The 15,938-nt window shown below is 43.1% G+C and overlaps 1 protein-coding gene across 1 annotated transcript in view; it reads right to left on the bottom strand.

The window, feature by feature from the left end:
- The window catches only part of LOC115140323 (sodium channel protein type 8 subunit alpha-like), a 52,328-nt gene extending 36,630 nt beyond the window's left edge, over nt 1–15,698 (bottom strand). Inside the window, exons 1-4 of the mRNA XM_065021811.1 lie at nt 14,377–15,698; nt 14,054–14,195; nt 12,679–12,885; nt 11,594–11,911 (exon numbers count right to left, since the gene is read on the bottom strand). Coding sequence (XP_064877883.1) covers nt 11,594–11,911; nt 12,679–12,885; nt 14,054–14,195; nt 14,377–14,459 — 750 coding nt within the window. The 5' untranslated portion in view covers nt 14,460–15,698. The remainder of the gene's footprint in view (nt 1–11,593; nt 11,912–12,678; nt 12,886–14,053; nt 14,196–14,376) is intronic.
- Between the last annotated feature and the right edge of the window lie 240 nt (nt 15,699–15,938).

Here is a 15,938-nt window from a genome sequence, read left to right as displayed (position 1 = left end):
GTCTATGACTTGGGTGACTGGAGTCTGACAGTTGTTTTGGGCCTTCCTCTGACACCGCCTAGTAAAAAGGTCCTGGATGTCAGGAAGCTTGGCCCCAGTGATGTCCTGGGCCGTACGCACTACCCTCTGTAGCGCCTTACAGTCAGATGCTGAGCAGTTACCATACCAGGCAATGATTCAACAGGTCAGGATGCTCTCGATGGTGCTATAGAACCTTTTTGAGGATCTGGGGACCCATATCAAATCTTTTCAGTCTCCTGAGGGGGAAAAGGTGTTGTCGTGCACTCTTCACGACTGTCTTGGTTGGTGATGTGGACACCAAGGAACTTGAAACTCTCGACCCGCTCCACTTCAGTCCTGTCGATGTTGATGGGGGTGTGTTCGGCCCTCCTTTTACCTATAGTCCACAATCAGCTCCTTTGTCTTGCTCACATTGAGAGAGAGGTTGTCGTCCTGGCACCACACTGCCAGGTCTCTGACCTCCTCCAGATAGGCTGTCTCATCTTTGTCGGTGATCAGGCCTACCACTGTTGTCATCAGCAAACTTAATGATGGTGATGGAGTTGTGCTTGGCCATGCAGTCGTGGCTGAACAAGGAGTACATGAGCGGACTAAGCACGCATCCCTAAGGGGCCCCGGTGTTGAGGATCAGCGTGGCAGATGTGTTGTTGCCTACCATTACCACCTGTGGCGGCCCGTCAGGAAGTCCAGGATCCAATTGCAGAGGGAGGTGTTTAGTCCCAGGGTCCTTAGCTTATTGATGACCTTTGAGGGCACTACAGTGTTGAATGCTGAGCTGTATTCAATGAATAGCATTCTCAAATAGGTGTTCCTTTTGACCAGGTGGGAAAGAGCAGTGTGGAGTGTGATTGAGATTGAGTCATCTGTGGATCTGTTGGGGCGTTATGAGAATTGGAGTGGGTCTAGTGTTTCTGGCATGATGGTGTTGATGTGAGCCATGACCAGCCTTTCATAGCACTTCATGGCTACCGACGTGAGTGCTACGGGGGCGGTAATCATTTACACAGGTTACCTTCGCTTTCTTGGGCATAGGGACTATGGTCATCTGTTTGAAACATGTAGGTATTACAGACTTGGCCAGGGAGAGGTTGAAAATGTCAGTGAAGACACTTGCCAGTTGGTCCGTGCATGAATTGAGTACACGTCCTGGTAATTCATCTGGCCACGCAGCTTTGTGAATGTTGACCTGTTTAAAGGTCTTACTCACATCTGCTACGGAGAGCGTGATCACACAGTCATCCAGAACAGCTGGCCCTCTCATGCATGCTTCAGTGTTGCTGGTCTCGAAGCAAGCATAAAAGGCATTTAGCTTGTCTGGTAGGCTTGCGTCACTGGGCAGCTTGCGGCTGGGTTTCCCATTTTGTACCCTGCAATAGTTTTCAAGCCCTGCCACATCTGACGAGCGTCGGAGCCGGTGTAGTAGGATTCAATCTTAGTCCTGTATTGATGCTTTGCCTGTTTGATGGTTCGACTGAGGGCATAGCGGGATTTCTTAAAAGCGTCCGGATTAGTGTCCACCTCCTTGAAAGCGGCAGCTTAGTCACCTACATAATTATTGGCGACAAAAAGACAGTATAAAATAATTAATATTAATACTGAGCTATATTGTATTAAAATATTGCAGTGTTTTTACACTGCTGCTACTCACTGTTTATTATCTATGCATAGCCACTTTACAAATTACCTCGACTAACCTGTAACCCCGCACATTGACTCGGTACCAGTACCACCCTGTATATAACCTCGTTATTGTTATGTAATTATCTTGCGTTACTTTTTGATTCTATTTTTTTCTCACTTTAGATTATTTGGTAAATATTGTATTAACTCTATTTCTTGAACTGCATTGTTGATTAAGGGCTCGTAAGTAAGCATTTCACGGTAAGGTCTACAATCGGTTGTATTCTGCGCATGTGACAAATACAATTAATTTGAAGTATTGTTATGGTTAGCCTAAATAAGTTCAGGAGTCAAAATATGCTTAACATATTACATAATAAATCAGTCTGTGTGCAATAATCACTTTATTGGTCAATTGCACACAAGGTTCAGCCAAAATTGTACTCCCGCTTTTAACCCAACACCTCCGAAAGACACCCATACAGATTTGAATATGCTTTAACCCTACACATACAATTATCTCAAAGGTCCCTCACTCGAGTAGTGCATTTCAAGTACAGATTCAACCACAAAGACCAAGGAGCTTTTCAAATGCCTTGCAAAGGGCACTTATTGGCATGTGTGTAAAAATAACACTGAATATCCCTTTGAGCATGGTAAAGTTATTTAGTAGGCTTTAGATGGTGTATTAATACACCCAGTCACTACGTAGATACAGGCGTCCCAACTCCAGTCCTTGAGTACCGCCAGCAGCACACATTTTCAGTTGTTGCCACGGACACTAAATCACTAAAATGTTCCACACGCACATTTGTGAAGAAGGCGCGACGGTGCCTCTTCCCCCTCAGGAGGTTGAAAAAGTTTGGCATGGGCCCTCAAATCCTCAAAAGGTTCTACAGCTGTACCATTGAGAGCATATTGACTGGTTGCATCACTGCTTGGTATGGCAATAGCACCGCCCTCGATCGCATGGCGTTATAGACGGTTGTGCAGACAGCCCGGTACCTCTATATCAGGCGATGTGAAAAGAACGGCCAGAAAATCGTCAAAGACCCCAACCATCCAAGCCATAGACAAATAGTCTTGCTGCCCACGGCAAGAGGTACCAGTGCATCAAGTCTTGAATAGCTTCTATCCCTAAGCAATATGATAAATAGCAAACAAAATAGCTACACGGACCGAGCTGAACTTGTATCTTTATTGACCTTTATTTCAGTATTTGCACTGTCTCTATGCACACTCACAGGGCCCTACACACTCACAGGGCCCTACACACTCACAGGGCCCTACACACTCCCACACACTCTCATTCCAACACACACACACACAAACACTCACTCCATCATTTCTTCACTCACACATAATATGTACATACATTTATACTGACCCTACAAACTCGCACACCCACATGCAAACTGCTGCTACACTGTTTATCTTATATCATGTAGCATAGTCACCATACCCCTATAAATATCTACCGCCATCACTCCAGTATCCCTGCACATGTAAATATGATATTGAAACGGACTTTTTAAATATTTCCAGTATATAGTATGCTTACTTACTTAATTGTGTATTTCATATTTTTCTTATTTCTCGTGTTTTTTTATGATTATTTGACAAGTGGAATCAGGTGTGCTTGTCCGGGATTTGTTATAGTTCAGTCTTCTGTGATGTACAGTGCACTCGGAAAGTATTCAGATCCCTTTACTTTTTCCACATTTTGTTGCGTTATGACAAAGCAAAAACAGGTTTTTAGAATTTTTTGCAAATGTTTTAAAAATAAAAAACTGAAATATCACATTTACATAAGTATTCAGACCCTTTACGCAGTACTTTGTTGAAGCACCTTTGGCAGCGATTACAGCCTTGAACCTTCTTGGGTATTACGCTACAATCTTGTCACACCATCATGATGTGATGGGAAGACAGGTTTATCATGAGGTTTCACGGCGCCGACAGAGATGGCCACCTCGCTTCGCGTTCCTAGGAAACTATGCAGTTTTTTGTTTTTTTTATGTGTTATTTCTTACATTAGTACCCCAGGTCATCTTAGGTTTCATTACATACAGTCGAGAAGAACTACTGAATATAAGATCAGCATCAACTCACCATCAGTACGACCAAGAATATGTTTTTCGTGACGCGGATCCTGTGTTCTGCATTTCAAACAGGACAACGGAATGGATCCCATGCAGCGACCCCAAAAAAAAACGACTCCGAAAAAGAGGGAAACGAGGCGGTCTTCTGGTCAGACTCCGGAGACGGGCACACCGTGCACCACTCCCTAGCATTCTTCTTGCCAATGTCCAGTCTCTTGACAACAAGGTTGATGAAATCCGAGCAAGGGTAGCATTCCAGAGGGACATCAGAGACTGTAACGTTCTTTGCTTCACGGAAACATGGCTCACTGGAGAGACGCTATCCGAGGCGGTGCAGCCAACGGGTTTCTCCACGCATCGCGCCGACAGGAACAAACATCTTTCTGGTAAGAAGAGGGGCGGGGGCGTATGCCTTATGGCGAACGAGACACGGTGTGATGAAAGAAACATACAGGAACTCAAATCCTTCTGTTCACCTGATTTAGAATTCCTCACAATCAAATGTAGACCGCATTATCTACCAAGAGAATTCTCTTCGATTATAATCACAGCCATATATATCCCCCCCCAAGCAGACACATCGATGGCTCTGAACGAACTTTATTTAACTCTTTGCAAACTGGAAACCATTTATCCGGAGGCTGCATTCATTGTAGCTGGGGATTTTAACAAGGCTAATCTGAAAACAAGACTCCCTAAATTTTATCAGCATATCGATTGCGCAACCAGGGGTGGAAAAACCTTGGATCATTGTTACTCTAACTTCCGCGACGCATATAAGGCCCTGCCCCGCCCCCCTTTCGGAAAAGCTGACCATGACTCCATTTTGTTGATCCCTGCCTACAGACAGAAACTAAAACAAGAGGCTCCCACGCTGAGGTCTGTCCAACGCTGGTCCGACCAAGCTGACTCCACACTCCAAGACTGCTTCCATCACGTGGACTGGGACATGTTTCGTATTGCGTCAGATAACAATATTGACGAATACGCTGATTCGGTGTGCGAGTTCATTAGAACGTGCGTTGAAGATGTCGTTCCCATAGCAACGATTAAAACATTCCCTAACCAGAAACCGTGGATTGATGGCAGCATTCGCGTGAAACTGAAAGCGCGAACCACTGCTTTTAATCAGGGCAAGGTGTCTGGTAACATGACCGAATACAAACAGTGCAGCTATTCCCTCCGCAAGGCTATCAAACAAGCTAAGCGTCAGTACAGAGACAAAGTAGAATCTCAATTCAACGGCTCAGACACAAGAGGCATGTGGCAGGGTCTACAGTCAATCACGGACTACAAGATGAAATCCAGCCCAGTCACGGACCAGGATGTCTTGCTCCCAGGCAGACTAAATAACTTTTTTGCCCGCTATGAGGACAATACAGTGCCACTGACACGGCCTGCAACGAAAACATGCAGTCTCTCCTTCACTGCAGCCAAGGTGAGTAAGACATTTAAACGTGTTAACCCTCGCAAGGCTGCAGGCCCAGACGGCATCCCCAGCCGCGCCCTCAGAGCATGCGCAGACCAGCTGGCCGGTGTGTTTACGGACATATTCAATCAATCCCTATACCAGTCAGCTGTTCCCACATGCTTCAAGAGGGCCACCATTGTTCCTGTTCCCAAGAAAGCTAAGGTAACTGAGCTAAACGACTAGCACTCACTTCCGTCATCATGAAGTGCTTTGAGAGACTAGTCAAGGACCATATCACCTCCACCCTACCTGACACCCTAGACCCACTCCAATTTGCTTACCGCCCAAATAGGTCCACAGACGATGCAATCTCAACCACACTGCACACTGCCCTAACCCATCTGGACAAGAGGAATACCTATGTGAGAATGCTGTTCATCGACTACAGCTCGGCATTCAACACCATAGTACCCTCCAAGCTCGTCATCAAGCTCGAGACCCTGGGTCTCGACCCCACCCTGTGCAACTGGGTACTGACTTCCTGACGGGCCGCCCCAGGTGGTGAGGGTAGGCAACAACATCTCCTCCCCGCTGATCCTCAACACTGGGGCCCCACAAGGGTGCGTTCTGAGCCCTCTCCTGTACTCCCTGTTCACCCACGACTGCGTGGCCACGCACGCCTCCAACTCAATCATCAAGTTTGCGGACGACACAACAGTGGTAGGCTTGATTACCAACAACGACGAGACGGCCTACAGGGAGGAGGTGAGGGCCCTCGGAGTGTGGTGTCAGGAAAATAACCTCACACTCAACGTCAACAAAACTAAGGAGATGATTGTGGACTTCAGGAAACAGCAGAGGGAACACCCCCCTATCCACATCGATGGAACAGTAGTGGAGAGGGTAGCAAGTTTTAAGTTCCTCGGCATACACATCACAGACAAACTGAACTGGTCCACCCACACAGACAGCATCGTGAAGAAGGCGCAGCAGCGCCTCTTCAACCTCAGGAGGCTGAAGAAATTTGGCTTGTCACCAAAAGCACTCACAAACTTCTACAGATGCACAATCGAGAGCATCCTGGCGGGCTGTATCACCGCCTGGTACGGCAACTGCTCCGCCCTCAACCGTAAGGCTCTCCAGAGGGTAGTGAGGTCTGCACAACGCATCACCGGGGGCAAACTACCTGCCCTCCAGGACACCTACACCACCCGATGTTACAGGAAGGCCATAAAGATCATCAAGGACATCAACCACCCGAGCCACTGCCTGTTCACCCCGCTATCATTCAGAAGGCAAGGTCAGTACAGGTGCATCAAAGCTGGGACCGAGAGACTGAAAAACAGCTTCTATCTCAAGGCCATCAGACTGTTAAACAGCCACCACGAACATTGAGTGGCTGCTGACAACACACTGACTCAACTCCAGCCACTTTAATAATGGGAATTGATGGGAAATGATGTAAATATATCACTAGCCACTTTAAACAATGCTACCTTATATAATGTTACTTACCCTACATTATTCATCTCATATGCATACGTATATACTGTACCCTATATCATCGACTGCATCCTTATGTAATACATGTATCACTAGCCACTTTAACTATGCCACTTTGTTTACATACTCATCTCATATGTATATACTGTACTCGATACCATCTACTGTATCTTGCCTATGCTGCTCTGTACCATCACTCATTCATATATCTTTATGTACATATTCTTTATCCCCTTACACTGTGTATAAGACAGTAGTTTTGGAATTGTTAGTTAGATTACTTGTTGGTTATTACTACATTGTCGGAAATCGAAGCACAAGCATTTTGCTACACTCGCATTAACATCTGCTAACCATGTGTATGTGACAAATAAATTTGATTTTATTTGATTTTGTATTTGAGGAGTTTACCCCATTATTCTCTGCAGATCCTCTCAAGCTCTGAGGTTGGATGGGGAGTGTCAATGCACAGCTATTTTCAGATCTCTCCAGAGATGTTTGATCAGGTTCAAGTCCGGGCTCTGGCTGGGCCTCTCAAGGACATTGAAACTTGTCCCGACTTGTCCCGACATGACGCTTGGCATTCAGCCACAGAGTTCAATCTTGGTTTCATCAAACTATAGAATCTTGTTTCTCATGGTCTGAGAGTCCTTTAAGTGCCTTTTGGCAGACTCCAAGTGGTTTGTCACGTGCCTTTCACTGAGGAGTGGCTTCCGTCTGGCCACTCAACCATAAATGCCTAATTGGTGGAGTGCTGCAGAGATGGTTGTCCTTCTGGAAGGTTCTCCCATATCCACAGAGGAACTCTGGAGCTCCTGTCAGAGTGACCATCGGGTTCTTGGTTACCTCTCTGACCAAGGCCCTTCTCCCCAGATTGCTTAGTTTGGCCGGGCTGCCAGCACCAAGAGTCTTGGAGGTTCCAAGCTATCTGTTTTTATTTTTAATACAATTACAAAAACGTCTAAAAACCTGTTCTCACTTTGTCATTATGGGGTATTGTATGTAGATTGATGAGGGGAAAAAAATAATTTAATACATTTTAGAATAAGGCTGTAAAGTAACAAAATGTGGAAAAAGGGAAGTGGTCTGAATCCTTTTCAAATGCGCAGTATATAAATCTGATACAGGTGGGGTTTGTTTTGCCCATGACAATGTTTGTGAGGTGTATACTTCTGTTTCAAAGTAGATTTGTTTTTAAGACTACCAAGAAACACTCAGTGACCCTGATTTAGCACACTGCAGTAAAAGGTTAATTGCTGTGATGGATCAACAACATTGTAGTTACTTTACAGTACTAACCTAAATGACAGAGGGGAAAAGGGAATACTGTACATAATAAAACATATAGCAAGACATGCATCCTTTTTGCAACAAGGCACTAAAATAATACTACATAAATGTGGCAAAGGAATTCACTTTTTGTCCTGAATACAAAGTATTATGTTTGGGGCAAATCCAGCAATGAGTAACACTCTCCATATTTTAAAGCATTTTATTTTCTATTTATCCTTTATTTAAACAGAGAGTCACATTGAGATTAAAAATCTATTTAACAAGAGAGCCCTGTATACATTACAATAAAAACAGAATAATAAAACATACATGTGTATAAAACAATGTATAATTCAGCACACAATAACAAAATAAACATATTTAATTAAAGCAATCAAATTCAACTACATAGAAGTCCTCAATCAATAATGTAAACTGCCTGAGTGGCACGAGCACATCTAACTGCAGTGAACTCCGCAGATTGTTTCACAAATTAGGGGCAGAAAAACAAAACGCAGATTTTCCCTGAGGTCAATAAACAAGGCAGCAGAGCTCTTTAAAGCATCCAAGGCATTGACAAGATCATTAACAACTAGGATGGTTGCTGTGGTCGTACTATGCCCAGGCCTAAATCCTGATTGGTTTATATTAAACATTTAATTATCAGATAAAGAGGAACGAAGTTGTACATTAACCAAGGATTCAAGAATCTTAGCTAAACAAGGTAGTCAAAATGGGGCGATAGTTGTCAAGATCACTTGTATCCCCACTCTTATGTGCTGCTGAGCCCAGCAATAAAGGGAGCTGCACACTTAAGCAGACCAGGCACCAATTTTTTTGTTGTCTAATGTTAGCAAAGCATCCAGGACTTCTTTATCAGTGAATTTCCGAAAAGAAAACTCCTGACCAGCATTTTCAGTATCATTCAATAGATTTTCACCATCAACATCCAAACTATTATTTTCAAGAGCTGGCTTTGAAATACATTCAAATATATAGCCTGCAGAGATAAAATGGTGATTAAATCCATTAATGATATCAATTAGGTCAGTAATAAGGCCAGAATCCAAATAAATGTATTGGGGAGAGAAGAAGAGACACAACCCTTCAGTGACAGCTTTTCAAAATGTAGGTGGGTTCCCTGTACATTCAGATAGTGTATTAACATAATAATCTGATTTAGCTTTTTTAACTAGTTTTACACACATATTTCTCAAATCGCCTGAAAGACTGCCAGTCTGGGCTCGAGTCTGTGAATCTAGCTTTGGCCCAGGCAGCATCTCTGTTGTGTAGGACTTCAGATAGCTCTCGACAACCAAGGGCAAGAACTATTTTAAATTCCCAGTTCTTTTAAAAGGAGCATGTTGATCTACAACACAATTGAAAACATTTGAGAAGTGGTTCAGAGCCAACTCTGGGTCAGGTATAGATGCAATACAATCAAAGTCAACAAAATAAAAAGTCACAAAAAATGCCTGTTCATTGAAATTTTTAAAATGTCTCTTGTTGATAAAACGAGGTTTGGCTCTAGGCATCCGTATATCCCTGACACATACAATGGGACAGTGGTCGCTAATATCCAAAGCAACCCCACTCCCAGCATATTTCTCTGGAGTATTTGTAAATATGAGGTCAATAAAGTCGATTTGATAGGGTCCTTTAAGTTAGGACGAATAGACTTTGTAATCAGCTGGGTGATATTTAGATTAGTACAAAAGAATGCGTTCCCCATGCAAGATTAAAATCTCCAGCTATCAACACCTCTGGGGTAGTAAAAATGGCAATTAAATCAGTAAGTTTGTTTAGTACATCTTGGTGGAGGATGGACAATAGATTCCTATAACTGTTATTCTTTAGTTGGAAACCAATTGAAGATTTCAAGCCAATAATTCAAAATTGTTTAGGACTGGAGGTAGCTTTTAACAGAGACACAGAAATAAGATTATTTGTGGAAATAGCAACACCACCACCTTTGCCTTTCCTATCAGCCCTAAACACATTGTAACCATCCATAGCAACCTCAGAGTATCAGTCAACCAGGTTTCAGATACAATAAAAATATCAGGGTCTGCCTGACAGATCCAGATCTTGACATGATCCATTTTAGGTAATAAACTACGAATGTTAAGACGTAAAAATGTCAAACCTTTTCTGCATTTCAAATCACACAGAGCTCCAATACAAGTCAGATTACTCTGAGATTTCAGAAGAACGGAAGACTCAAAAATTGGATTACACCTTTTAGGAAAAGAAAACAATGTAGGAATAGCAATTATATTTCTCCAGTTAGCACCATTAGGCAGGTCACCACTTTCAGATACAACATGTGGAACTCTCACAGTGACTAAAGAGGAGATGGTAAAAACGGACTTACATGTAATGCTAATATTGTCCTCACATCAATTTAGTTGACCAAGAACCTTTCCAATGTTTGATGACAACAGCTGGGAGCCATTTTCACCAAGGTGAATACTGTCTTCCACAAAGTGGCCAGGCCTATTCCAGAAGGAGTCAAAATCGTCAACGAAGGACATGCCCAAGTCCTCGGTCAGATGCATTAACCACTGGGGAGGAGACCAAAGACGGCTAGTCCCACAACAGCGAGGAGATGGAATTGGGCCAGAGACAATTATATGTTCTGCTAATTTCTGAGCATTCTCTGAGCTGTATGAAATTGTCTCTTAGCATTGCAGATTTCACACGCATAATATCATTAGACCCAATATGCAGCAACTTTTTTCAGAGCAGGAATCTGTTTCTTGATGGTGGGCATGACTTCTGATAACTCCAATACCCTAGCTCCAGAAAAACGAAGTGTACAGGTATTTCGGACTTCCACCAATCTAACCATGAGCTTCCCATAATAATGGTTGATGGCTGTTGTCCATTTCGAGCCGGAGCCCTCAGTCCAACCCTAACCCCACTAGGGGCTCCTCTAACTAACCCCCCACAAATGACAGGAATAGCAGAGCCCACCGTAGACCCAGGTGAAGCAGAAACCACCTTAGACCCCAGCGATGCCATCACAACATTGGCCGATACGGAAAGGAACCTCTGACGCTCCATGTTGTGGGTGTGCTTGACATTCACAATGACTGGGGTGTTTTTCGTGATAAATAGAAACACAATGGCGATAAGTACAGGCAAAATCCTAGAGGAAAACCTGGTTCAGTCTACTTTCCACCAGACACTGGGAGACAAATTCACCTTTCAACAGGACAATAACCTAAAACAGAAAGCCACATTTATACTGGATTTACTTACCAAGAAGACAGTGAATTCTCCTGAGTGGCCTAGTTACAGTTTTGACTTAAATCTGCTTAAGCATGGCAAGACTTGAAAATGGCTGTGTAGCAATGATCAATGACTAACTTAAAGAATTTTCGAAAGTGTAATGCACAAATATCGCACAATCCAGGTGTGCAAATCACTTAGGTGTAATCGCTGCCCAATTTGTTTCTTACATTGACTCAAGATATACAAGTGATTTATTTTTTATATTTTTCTTCTTTTTTAAAAGTTTTTCATCCCTTTTGACATTATGGTGTATTTTGTGTAGATCGTTGACAAAAAATAATGATTAAAGTCCATATGAATCTCACTTTGTAACACAGTAAAATGTGAAGTAATTGTTTATCTTTTATTGTCTCGTGCTCGATTTTACCTGGTTCATGATGGACGTTTTGCGTCCAAGCCGGCTGCCCGGGAAACGGAAGATGCTCCTTTTGCTGCCGTCGTCCGACTCTGACTTAACATGCTTCTCGTGGTCGACCTTCTCGCCCTTCTCTCCCTTCTCCTTCTTCTCCTCCTCTTTCTGACGTGACTTCTTCTTGCGGTTGCGTCGTTCCTTCGCGCTCTTGGAGCTGAGCTTGGACGCCTCGGAGGAGCTGCGTGATAATTGCCCACCGCCCTCCGTTGCGTCTCCCCCCTCTACCGCGTCGCCCACCGAAACCGTGCCCGCCGAGGTCGCCATGGCAGCAGCCTGAGGGTGAGGAGGTGGGGGACAGGTAAGAGAGGGGAGAAGTGAAGGGAGTCAGACAGATGGACTAGGGCTGACCCCAATTATTCTTATCGATTCTGATTGGATTTGTTTACTCTGATTCAAATCACTTTTTGATGATTTGAATATTTGCTAAACAATATCTTAGCATGAAGCATGAGTTACTCAGTAGGCTATAGCATATGTCTTCTGCAGAGGAACAAGACAAAGCCATGAGAAAACAGGTTTTGCTAAGTCATGGATATTAAAGTCCTAAAAACAGGCTCACTAATACGTTGTCACATGGAAAACACCCTTTTAGGATGAGAAACACCTGATTTTGGTACATCCGAGTAGCATTAACTGAAGTTACTAACATAAGCTACAATTTTGTGGTTTGTATATTAAACAAAATGATGAAATCGATAAGAATTTCAAAAGACAGACAGGCAGACTGACAGACAGCACCCACACCCAGTCTGTGACTAACCTGGGCATCCTGAAGGGTGGCAAGACAGAGCAGGTAAGAGAAGGGAGAGGTGAAGGGAGTGAGACGTATACAGACAGACACAGCAATTAGACAGACAGACAGACAGACAGAGACACAGACAGACAGAGACACAGACAGACAGACAGATAGACAGACAGACAGACAGACAGACAGACAGACAGACAGACAGACAGACAGACAGACAGACCAGACAGACCAGACCAGACCAGACCAGACAGACAGACGCCTCACCACCCAGGCTAACCGGGGAGGGACTAACCTGTGCATCCTCCTGCTGGTTCTTGATCTGCTCCAGCATGGCTTTGAACTCGGCCTCTTTCTGCTCAGCTTCCTCTATCGTCGCCTGGTTCTGCTCCTCATAGGCCATGGCCACCACAGCCAGGATCAGATTGACCAGGTAGAAGGATCCAACAAAAATCACCAACACAAAGAAGATCATGTAGGTTTTCCCTGCCGCTCGCAGAGTCTGGAAGGGAGGGAGAGGAGGCATGAGAAAGACGGAAAGCAAGGAGAAACAACATATACTGTTACAATGGTCACAATGAATAAACATGATCATCTTGATTCATTCACTGTTCAGAGTGGCAGTATTTAGCTTTTTCTATTGGAGTTGTATTCTCCCATGCTTCTCCAGAGTTGAGGTAGTTCTGTGTGCATGTCTGTCAATGCAGTTTCGATCTGTGGCACTGTTAGCAGTGCTTTAACATCAACCAATGGGTTTCTCTGGGAATGGCTCCAGACATGGGAGCCGTGAGGGTGTTGGCACGTCTATACCAGGGGTGTGAGTGTGCACTTTTTTTGCACTTGTGAAATGTAGGCTATAAAAGCGCACAATCATGAATATGAAAGCCTGTCTCTATGCAATGCATTATGAACATGTATAATCTATATCAATAGGCATACAAAATTAGGAGAAAACAAGGCTATTATAATAGTGTCCTCCCCTCCTCAATAGCCACCTTTTACCAAGGACACTAATACAGTATATCCTACCACAGAAGTGTTTTTAAATCTGCCACACCCCCTTTGAATCAGCTTTTGTTTTGTCAGAGGAGAAAAATTTGCACACGTTTAAAAACAATATGCTACTTATTGTTTTATCTACAAAATGTCTTTCCCAACTAACTTACTTTGTTTTGAGCACTTTACATATTTATTTTAGGATACACCCCTGTAAACGTACCCCTGCAGGTGGGACATAGATTACGACCGACCAGAAATCAGATTCAACTCTGAGATAGAATCCATGCAGCCTTTCATCAAGAGACAGACCAGTCCTTGACAGGAATCAGCCATCGACCCACAATTTTACTTTTTGACTCAAAGGGCAAAGAAACCCAGAGAGCGTAAGTGCTGAGAGGCTATTTGCTGATTCACTGTCATGTACTGTAAGTTTGATGGTGGTTTCTTTGCATGTTGTAGACAGGGCAGAAATACTAACTTTAATAACCAAATTCATCATTAAAGGACAGTACTGCTGAACTGACAGTCCCCAGCTCAAAAGAACAAGATAGAGCTGTCTCAATCTATCGGTTATGCTCTTCCAAGCCGACTGCATTGAATTACACGGCTTGCGCCATTACAAGCAGGAGTTATTCCAGTATATATTTTCTGTCTGACAAACTCGGCCTTACCAACATGTAGAGGTTCTCCCAAAAGTCTTGGGTCATGAGGCGGAAGAGAGTGAGGAAGGCCCAGCCGAAGCTATCAAAGCTGGTGTAGCCGTAGTTTGGGTTTTTCCCGGCCTTCATACACGTGTAGCCCTCAGGGCACCGCCTGGGAGGAAGGAACGAACAGAGGGGAGGAGGGGGAGTCATGATTTTCAAGCAAATATCCCAATTTATGTTTTGTGTGAACGTCCTAGTTATGTTAGTATTATGTTCTCAGTTGTTCTCTTGTATGGTTGCTATTCCAACTTACTGGAAGTTTGTTTGTAGTAATAGAGCATGAGACTCACCCTGAGTCTGAGCTGTTTCCACACAGCAGAGCATCCAGCTGCCCGGGAAGGATGTAGAAGTTGGCTGAAAAAGTGATGGACATGTCAATATGTCTTCATTTTCATCTTTACTCAGACAATTAGCCTGATTCAGACTCTTATGGTTATGTGGAATTGTGTCTGTTTCCGATGTGCCGTGGACTCACCATAATTCATGATATACTGTACTACTGCATGTTATTTTATTTAACCAGAAATGTACAAACAAATGTCTTTCCATCTAATCATGTCTACAAACATGTATTTCCAACTAGTCATGTTGTAATGACCCCTAATGAATTCTGAACCCTCAGTCCGTCTCTTCCCAATGCTGCCCTGCCACTTTAACTTCCTGCACATTAGGGTTGAATATTTTCCAGAAAATAACCAGGTTTCCAACCAACCTTTTTATGCAAGTAAAGTACGTTGGATTAAAAAAAAACTACTTCATAACAGGCCTGATGGAAACAGAAACATTTTCCTAAATGTAGACAAAACTAAATATTCTAGAAAAAAGGTAGGATCTTTTTGTGTTGGTAAAATGAATTATACGAGAAATGTCAGTGGAAATGCTTTTATGCACAAATATTGATATAATAACAGTCAAATCGAAGTAGACTTGGAATCACGGTCCTCCCACTACAACTCATCAGGAAAGCATGCAGTTTATTAGGCTACGGGTTAAATAAATTATGAACTTCACAGGGTGGTGAAAGTGCAAGGTGATGAGCTTGATGCTCCTTTCTAGTAAATATCTAGTCTTATTCTGGTGACATGATCATTGATGCTTGGCTGCCGTTTAACAAATAAAAATAATATTGTCCATAATCTCATCATGTAGGCTATACCCGCACTGTGTCTGTGGGCTGTTGGCTAAAGAGCATGTGCCAAAACAGAGTGGGCACACTCGCTAAATAAACACTATTTTTTTGTGAGAAAGCAATCAGTAGTGTTGAAAATGCGATCAAAACCCATTTAACTTGTATTTTTGTATTCGGTACTTGGGAATTTAACAACAAAAGTTATTTTGATGTGCACTATGTCATCAAGCACTACCTTTTATCCACAACAAGTCATATTGCGTGAAACCTATCTCTGGTGGAAAAATGTGCATATTGTATTTATGCAGATTTTACATGCATTAACATTTGCATTAAAATCTAATGCCAATTGGATGGAAACCTAGCTAGTCTACACATGTTCCTTCCCGAGAAAATTGCAAACCCCTCCCGGTTATCCCGGGTATTCCTGTTCAAAATGGAAATTATATTTAAAAGCATATACAGTGCCTTGCGAAAGTATTCGGCCCCCTTGAACTTTGCGACATTTCAGGCTTCAAACATAAAGGTATAAAACTGAATTTTTTTGTGAAGAATCAACAACAAGTGGGACACAATCATGAAGTGGAACGACATTTATTGGATATTTCAAACTTTTTTAACAAATCAAAAACTGAAAAATTGGGTGTGCAAAATTATTCAGCCCCCTTAAGTTAATACTTTGTAGCGCCACCTTTTGCTGCGATTACAGCTGTAAGTCGCTTG

Source organism: Oncorhynchus nerka, linkage group LG2, assembly GCF_034236695.1.
Source record: "Oncorhynchus nerka isolate Pitt River linkage group LG2, Oner_Uvic_2.0, whole genome shotgun sequence".
Taxonomy (NCBI): Eukaryota; Metazoa; Chordata; class Actinopteri; order Salmoniformes; family Salmonidae; genus Oncorhynchus; species Oncorhynchus nerka.
This window is presented reverse-complemented; position numbering and strand designations above follow the sequence as displayed.